This window comes from Fragaria vesca, linkage group LG7 (assembly GCF_000184155.1).
Source record: "Fragaria vesca subsp. vesca linkage group LG7, FraVesHawaii_1.0, whole genome shotgun sequence".
NCBI classification, from domain to species: Eukaryota; Viridiplantae; Streptophyta; class Magnoliopsida; order Rosales; family Rosaceae; genus Fragaria; species Fragaria vesca.
This window is the reverse complement of record NC_020497.1, coordinates 12,200,956-12,209,683: the sequence shown is the minus strand read 5'-3', so window position 1 is coordinate 12,209,683 and position 8,728 is coordinate 12,200,956. Positions and strand designations below refer to the sequence as shown.

The window sequence follows — 8,728 nt, the reverse complement described above, 5'->3', positions numbered from 1 at the left end:
TTTTTTTTTTTCACGAACAAAAATGTTTTTATACTCTGGCCAATCTTGCTTTTACTTGAATGGAGGTAAAGGGATCTGCCTTACCATCCCTAATTTACTTTTTCATTGCACCAACCCCTTATAATGATGTTTTTAATTGTAATCTTATGTAAGTAACCAAACCACCAAAGAAAATAGAACTTGGTTCGGATAACCAACCAGGACGTGATGGTTTCATGGCTATTCGTATCATGAAGTTTGCCTCACTATTCTGGGTATATTATTGGGAAACAGGGAAGACATACCTCTTACACACCTAGCAATTTTAGTGTAAAATTAAACATATTTAAAGCATCAAGGTTTAATACACTCGTTATACATGAAGGTTGTGCGTTTGACTTAAAACAGACTCCTTTTTTTTAATAAATGAAAAATAAATTATTGTATAGCATGTTTTGCTCATGGTGACAAAAAATTGCTTTAACATCTAGATGTTGTTTAAAATTATCTCGAATTAAAACTTACAGCGTATACATGCTCACTTGCTTATTAAAATTAATAGGCCAATTTATGTATTCATTCATGAAGTCCTCCAAAAGATTTTCTGCTGCTTATCTGTTATATTTCATTACTTTTCTTTGCTCAAAATTTAATTGCTCTTGTAAGTTGCTTTTTTCAACATTAGTTATTCCATAGAGATTAACTAACTTTTCATGCTTTTCTCAATTTCGATAGAACCCACGAAAATCAACCCAATCAATCTTCCAAAAAGCGTTCGTTATAGAATCTGAAAGAGTTTATGGGGCGGTGAACAAAACTGTTCGCTCAAACCATGTACAAACAGACAACCGACATAGAAACTAACAAAAAGAAAGAAAGAACGGCGACTATTCTTGAACTACAGTGATGCATGGGCAGAACCCCATCTGCAAAACCGAAAATAAGATCTAACCTCTTAATACGGCGAGATAAGAGAGAGCAAAGCTGTGTCGATCGATGAGGGCTGAACAGAAGAGAAAGCGGGAAGAGAGAGCGTGAGAGAAGAAGACGGCGGGATGTCATTTTAGGGCAAATGACAGAATCGGTGTTAAAGAGAAGAGCGAGGACGAAACCGTAATTTCATAGAAAAATTGAGCAGTGAAGCAGCTGACTCTGAAATAGGATATTGTAAATTTCTAAAATTAACCCTAAAATGATCTTAAGACTGGTTGGGTCGACACGTAGCAGTGTCGTTTTGGCGCGAAGATCGTCTCTCTTATAAGCAGAGGCGGGGCGCGCAGGGGGAGCGAGAGAGAGAGAGAGAGAAAGAAAGTGTGATGGCTCATCCTATCGACAGCTTAGGGTTTCGTCCGCCTCAGTTCTCCGAGGTACGCTCTTCTCAAATTTCTTCCTTTTCTTTTCTCATTATTGAGACCAATTTTCGATTAGATGTTTTGGGTTCCCAATTTCTCGAATTTAAGTGGGTATAGTCTCAATTTAGATTGTATTTGTCGGGACCCAAAATCTGGGTTTGTGTTCTTTTTGTTGCAAATGTTGTAATTTGATGAAATTGTGATCTTTTCCCAGTTAAAAGGGGCTTCTTAGTTCGATTTTGTTCAAGGGTTATTGTTCTTTTCTCTCTTTCTAAAGTTTCGAAATGGTAAAGTTAATGGGAGTTATTTGGGATTTGCAATTAGAAATGTTGCATTTCTTTACAGTTAGAAAAGGTAATGATACATCCCTTCCACTGAAGCTCCTTTAGCTAAATCATAGAGTGATGACAATGTTTAAGAAACGCCGAATCCTATTGCATGTGATCACAACACAGATGAGTTGTATACTTAACACAATCAACAGTGATGTTTACTTATGTGCTCACTACGCAGGACTTAGCTTGGGTTCCTGTGTGGCTTCAGCAGCATCAGATTGAACAGTTTGATGAGTGCATTAAGAAACTTAAGGGTACCGACTTAGAGCTAGAATGCAAGGTTGGAACTAGACCTATTCTTGTTCTAAAGTTCACAAATGTTAACTGTTTGCTAATTCATTTTCTTTACTTCACTGGTTAGGATGAGGGAGTTTCTCCGGGGAAAATCAGTAAAGGTAACTATGCTTATACATTGTCAAGGGAGGAAGACAGAAACAAAAGCTATCATTTATTCTTTTCTGGGGAAGACAATACGCCCGCTGATTTTTCTTCATCTCCTGGAAATGTAAGCTTTTAATCAGTTAAACATGCTAGCCAAATTTTGTTTAATTTTTCTTCTTGTTGAATTTTGATCCATATTGTGCCCCTTGACACTGTTTAGTAAATGCTCAAAACTGTTGGCCATTCATCATTTGTATTTTGTACTCCTATTTGTGTAGAATTTATATCTCTTGGAGTTATTATGTTCTTTTCTTGTTGCTTATAGATTTTATGATATATCCCATCAAACCAGTTGGCCTTTTAATTCTAAAAGCTTTTAACATAATAGTATGCACTGGCAGACGCACGTAGGGGCGACTGGGGGCAGTTGCCCCCACTTGGTTTTTGGTTTTCTGAAACTGGAAGGCCATTTGCAGGTGTTGTTGGGTTTGTATAATCCATTCCTTCATAAAATCTGTGGCTAATTTGAGTTTCTATCGGAAGTTTCCTTCAAAAATAGTAAAGGAAAGAGAAAGGAGAGAGAGATGAGAGTATAAACATATGATGGCCGGCGACAGAGTGAAAAGACTGTTCTTTTTTGTTGTTATGGGTGTTCTTCCCTATTTCTGGTTTGATTTAGGGAAAAGATCCCTTTTTCTGTTTCTGGTGTTTCTTTTGTCCTCAGTTGTTGCTGGGCCTGGTTTTGGGCTTTTATTCCATATGCCAAAAAATAAAACAGGAGACAAATTAGATTTGCTCATGATAGTGTAGATATATATGGTGTTATGGAGAAGAGACATAAGGATAAAACTCATAACAGAGGCAGTCAAAATTAACTAAAATTCTCAAAGTATTTGCACATTATATTTGCTAAAAAATGTACCCGTTAAAGTTTTGTATCATTCATCAAAGTTTTATCACGTGTTTGTTCAATTTTTTCTGCCCCCACATTCAAAATTTTCTGCGTCCGCCACTGATAGTATACCTGTCAAATCATAGTATCTGCGAACCTTGCTTCCTAACTTGAATTAAAGATTTGAAGAAAGTTGTATATTTTATTGCAAAACATGGGCTTAAATCGTTATAAAAAATTGACTGTTTTCTTATAGTTCCCAAAGAAAAAGTTGCAAATTTTCTCCCTCTGTATAAATATAGATTGTTTTTTTAAAGGAAACACAAACTTTTATTAAATAAAGTAAAACATAGGCTTGTTACAGGAGGAAGCGCAAGTTATTGAGTTAGTTGTTGAGGGAAAGTGACAATATATTTGTGAGATAGAAGGGAATGGTTTTGGGAAGACGTGCTATGATTGTTATCTATTCAGTCATTTGAAAGGGAAGAACATAACTACAGATGTCTGTATGAGGAGAGGATTAAGGGAGGAGAAAGCTGAGTATTTTACACAAGAGGGTTTGATTCTGAGTTTCTTCATAGGCTTCAGTTTACATTGGGAGGGAGGAAGAGTTGTATAGTGAAAACAGACCAACTAAAATTGCAACTTGTACTCTGATCAATTTGGAAACTGATGCTTCATTTATACAGAGAGGCCTTTTTTGTTTTTTGGTTCTGTTTTGTTTATTGTTTCTTGTACACTAATCTACATCTCTTTAATTGAATAGGTTCTTCATTTCCATCTTCGTCTTTCATCAACTGGGTTTTCACAGTGCAGCCCAACTCAACCTCCAGATGCTTCCGAAAACAATGTTAAATCCAACAGAGTTAAACCTGTGGAACTACGTGACACCTCAGTAGGTTCTAAGGAGGAGACTTGTTCTGAAATGGGGCATAATCTTGATGGAAGAAATTTCCTACCTCTAAATTCCATTCAGAAATCCATGGAGGATGTTGGTCCACAATGTCCTTCCAATGACAAGATATCAGAAACACAGATTAGGGAAAAGTATAACGTGAAGTACTTCAAAGCAACTGACATGACTGCTGCAGCTGAACTCTCGATTGCAGCATCTGAGGCATTGGTTATACATGAAATAGTGAGGTGTGGGGCTGTTACAGAGGCATTGCCAACTGAAATGGTAATTGAAGCTGCCCTTCGGGTAAAGAAAGCTCGGTTGGAGCGGTCAGTAGATGCCTTAGACAGCATATCTGACGAAACAGACGAGAGTGATTCTCTTTCAGACTTGGATGATTTAACGATGTCTGATGTATATGAAGATGTAGGACTGTCTCATTGTATTCCTTTTGATGACTCCACTTGTGGTTCAGCTGTTTCTCTGGTAAAAGAAACTCCTCTCTACGAAAAGCAGCATGAGTGTGTAAACCTATGTGATCCTGTAGAGCTGGGTGCTCAACAACTCAAGTTTGATGATATGTCTGCGCGGAGACAGCTATCAGAGAAAATGGTTATGGATAGATTAAAAGACAATGTGCCTGCGAAATCTTTCAATCACGGGAGAGAAGAGTTATACGATAACCTAGTTCCGTGTTTAAGCATCTGTAATGTGGCCAGACACAATGATTCAGCTCTAAAGAACTCAACTGTTTTAACTAAGAAACAGGTAAAGGTCATATTAGTATTCTCTCTTCAACTGTGCTCAACCTATCAATTTTAGAAAAAGGGGCAATCGGTCATTCTTATGCACTTAATTTTGTCATTTTGGTCAGAATCTTTGAATTATGTATCATTCTGATTGTCTTTATTATATTTTTTCTCTCTCCATTTTAAATCAGATTCCTATTGGGCAATTCAAACTTATAATGAATTAATTGTGCACTTGCAGATAATTGGCCCAAGTATAGTGGATGTAACTTCTTATCAGCCTCAAAAAGAATTAAATATACACCCCCATGTTTGGAACTCTGCGAATGCTAGTGAGTAAATATTACTTATTCCAGGCTCCTCTTTTATCCCTATTCCTAATTATGCATGCATCGGTTATTCCTTTTGTTATTTGTTAGTTGGTTTTAGCAGTAGTATTTGTTTACTTGGATTCTTATCTGGTTTGTGTTCTGTAGAAGGAGAAGATATAGTACCTGACTTGGTACCAGACTGGTTCAGGAGCCGATGGCTAGGTGGTTGGACAGGCCAAGTATGTGCTTTTTTCCGTTTTAAAGCACTTCTGTTTTGATTTTCTCATTTATTGTTATTCAGATACCAAGTTGTTACAAGTAGAATTTTGCTATCCTTACTTGAGAGCTTAGAAACAATATGCCGTAAGTGGTAAGGTTTCGGATAAACTCCAAACTACCTCTTAAAAAGCTTTATATACTCGCATAATGGCTTTAGATTTTCCTTTCTTTTGTCTTGACCCAAATCATGTTATTCTAAACAGTTAAAGGTCCACAATATAATAGCCTATGAATGACAACAGTAGCTTTGAAGATTGTTTTCTCCGCTAAAACCTGAATATATTACTTTCAAAACTTTTCCATACATCTAACTCTAGAGGCTTGTCAGTTGGTGAGGTCTGGACTATGTCCACTCTTCTATGGTTGCATATAACTTGACATTGTCAATGTACTTTCTGAATCTGCCACAAACTCGACCGGCTCTCCTCTATTATTTTAGCAGTTAAACCACAAATAGTACTGACGCTTCCCTTCACCACCTTTTTTTTTTTGTTTTCTACTGTATTTTCAAATCCTCTTCAGTTTTCATGGATAGCTTTTCTGGTCCAATCTGTCTGATATTATATGCAGCAGTGAACTTACACTATTTAACTATGCCATACTCACTTGTAATGATGAAAGGAAAAATGCAAAGACTACCATTAAAAAGCAGCCCTAGCAGAACCCGCCAGTTTCTTTTATTTTATTAAAACTATTCAGAACTTTGGCACAAGCATGAGTAACCAAGCACCACTCTCTGGGTATCCCTCTTTCTATAGAATGAGCCATGGAAACTCATGAGATTGATTTAACAAAAAAGCAAAGAAGAATCATGGAACTAACTACTTAGTGGTATCCTACTTGATGCATTTTCCTGTTATGTAAAACATAACAACTCTTTTGATGGAACATATTTTCACATAGTAACATCATTGTCGTTGTGTTTTTGTTCTCTTGTTTCTCACTCTGTTGTTCTTTCTGTTTGCTCTTTAAATCTCCCATTGGAAGGAAGTATCTGCTGTTGGACACATGGTACGTGATACGAGAAGTATCGTAAACTGTTTTGCCGCTGAGACAAGCTTTCTCTCAAAATCAGCAGATATTGCTCCAGATATGAACTCTGTCGTGCAAGTTCATGAAAATGAGTTACATAGAATGTCACAGTCAAGCATACACTTTGATCTTTTGCCTAGTGAATCTAATAAGGGGATATTACATTCTCAAGATGTGGTGACGTCGTCTGGCTTATCTTTGGTTGATCCACTTTGTTCGGTTGTTCCATGCAGTTTTCCTTCAGAAAATGAAGTTCCCACATCAGCACAAACTCAGAGGGATAAAGAAAGTCGTACTGAAAAATGCTCTAGTCCCACCACAGAACTTGGGATGTGGAATTCACACAAACCCTCAAATCTAGGTATCAAATTTCACCATGAGGATTGCCAAGCTACTGCTGCAATTAATGGTGAAGATTCTCCTGTCACAGTTCGAAGGCAGTTTATTTCACTGAAGACCTATAGTACACTTCTCCCAAACCCTATTTCTAATGGGGGAAGCCTTTATCAGTCAATTAAACTAGATTGTGCTCAGAGGCTGATCACCCTGGATCAGAATGTGGGTTGCAATATATCTTCTTATAGACATGGTAAAGCGTCCCTTCCTTTCAAGCATTTATCCGAGCATTTATCTTCAAGAGATAATACGGAAGATGGTAAGTTGATCTCAAATGGAAGTCCAGATAAGATAAAATATAATGAGACTACAGGAGATGGGAATGAGTTACCTGTTCAGGCATCAATAAATAAGAGGCAATTTGTTTCTTCCAAACATAGGGAACACCGCTATCTTCGGGCTTCTAAATTATTTCTCAACAATTCCACTAGGGAAAAACATCCCAAACCAGCTTTGGTGGTAAACAATGTTGTCGAATTTCAACAAAACAAAAAACTCCAGAGTATACTATCTGAACGCAAGAGTCTCCATGGCAGAGATGTTCCAGCGAAGAAAAGAGTTCACTTCTCTGAAGCAGAGATTCCAGTTCAGCTGATGAAGAACCGTAAAATACTAGATATTTCAACCAAAAATTGTAAGTAGTGGCCATCGATTGCCTTTCATTCCATTATAAGTTATTGACCTTACATATTTGTTACTAATTATGTTGCTAACCTTTAAATGTAGGGTTAACGTCTGATAGAGCAAGTAAAAAGCCCAAGTGTTCTAACTATTCTAAGTTTCAAAATCACGAGAAATGCTGGCGTACCAATCCTCATGTTAAGGCTGAGAAAAGATTGCTATTTCATGGTATACAATTCCTGCTTACAGGATTTTCTAGGCAGAAAGAAAAGGATCTTGAAGGACAAATATGGAAACATGGTGGTATTGTTCTGTTTGACATTCCTTCTCCAATTTCAAGGGCAAACAGAAGCTTAAGATCTAATGGCTACCAGCTTCCTATTATTCTATGTTCGAAAAAGGTTGGTTTCCTTATGTTTTTGACAATTAAATTTGATGAGCTACCTTGGACTGTGTTTTTTTTTTTCTTCTCCCCTTTCTTTTCTTGTTTGTTTTGCACTGTTTGGGTGCTTGAATAGATTCCATGGTTTGGCACCGTTTGTTATATATATCAATACTTGCTTTGTCTTCTATGTTTTGCTTTATTCTCCACTTTCATCATCTTATGGGTTTTCTTTCTTTTGGAACTTCTAGATATGTCACATTGGTAATTACATTATCCATACCAGAATCATTCATAATTGTTTTATGGTGATTCTTATTGGTTTTGGACTCAGTTCGTACATTTTCTCTCCTACATACACCTTGTGTCTATTGTATATTCACTTTGTGTATTCTCTGTACCCGTTAGTTTGTGACTTGCTTTTGGTTTTTTGGTTTGCTAGGTGACAGTCTGATCTTACAATAAATTATTCACTAATTGATCTGGGGAAAAGTCATCATATTAGGAGCCAGTGGATTACTACCTCATGAATTACTACCTGAAAACTAGCATGTACACAGTACCTTCATTGAGTTCAGTTAGGTTGTTGAATTCAAGGGTTCGACACAACTCATATCACAAAACACAAATACATCTTAATTATTGCATATTATATTTGGTGATGAGAGTGCACATCAGTGCAAGGCCATGACTGGATTTCTCTAAACAACCTGGTTGTTGTAAAATGGAAACAATGCAGTGTAGTGCTTCTTTTATACTATTGTTATTGCAGGGAGAATAATGTTCTTCTCTGACATGTTTTATCTTTTAATTGCAGCTACAAACAACAAAATTTTTGTACGGGTGTGCTGTGAATGCCTTCATATTAAATGATGATTGGCTTACTAATTCAATTTCAGCAGATCATATTGTACCGCCTGAGCAGTAAGTCATGTATTTACCTTGAATATGTCACTTTAGTTTGGAGATGAACAAGTTCTGTTTCTCAGAGGCTTGGGGAATGGGGGTCTTCGTCCTTTGTTTAATTCCCACGACTATGGTTCGTGATTCTAAGTCGATCAACATCTTTGTCATGTTATAGGCAGACAGAGAGAAGCCCAAGCCCCCACACCCCCCCCCCAAAC

At 37.0% G+C, this 8,728-nt stretch overlaps 2 protein-coding genes across 2 annotated transcripts in view; both read left to right on the top strand.

Moving 5' to 3' along the window:
- Nucleotides 1–1,295: 1,295 nt before the first annotated feature.
- Nucleotides 1,296–5,265, top strand: LOC101301831. The gene is made up of 6 exons (XM_004308616.1): nucleotides 1,296–1,346; nucleotides 1,845–1,946; nucleotides 2,028–2,171; nucleotides 3,706–4,602; nucleotides 4,825–4,915; nucleotides 5,060–5,265. Exons 1-6 carry the CDS (start codon nucleotides 1,296–1,298, stop codon nucleotides 5,170–5,172), a joined length of 1,398 nt encoding a protein of 465 aa, XP_004308664.1. The 3' UTR covers nucleotides 5,173–5,265.
- A 916-nt stretch (nucleotides 5,266–6,181) lies between these two features.
- Nucleotides 6,182–8,728, top strand: part of LOC101301543 — a 5,797-nt gene continuing 3,250 nt past the window's right edge. The window contains exons 1-3 of the mRNA XM_004308615.1: nucleotides 6,182–7,235; nucleotides 7,328–7,623; nucleotides 8,422–8,528. Coding sequence (XP_004308663.1) covers nucleotides 6,182–7,235; nucleotides 7,328–7,623; nucleotides 8,422–8,528 — 1,457 coding nt within the window. The remainder of the gene's footprint in view (nucleotides 7,236–7,327; nucleotides 7,624–8,421; nucleotides 8,529–8,728) is intronic.

Coding starts and splice junctions, on each gene's coding strand:
- LOC101301831 (XM_004308616.1), top strand. CDS start 1,296: ATGGCTCATCCTATCGACAGCTTAGGGTTTCGTCCGCCTCAGTTCTCC. Junction 4,603..4,824: donor CTGTTTTAACTAAGAAACAG/GTAAAGGTCATA, acceptor GTGCACTTGCAG/ATAATTGGCCCAAGTATAGT. Junction 4,916..5,059: donor TTGGAACTCTGCGAATGCTA/GTGAGTAAATAT, acceptor TGTGTTCTGTAG/AAGGAGAAGATATAGTACCT.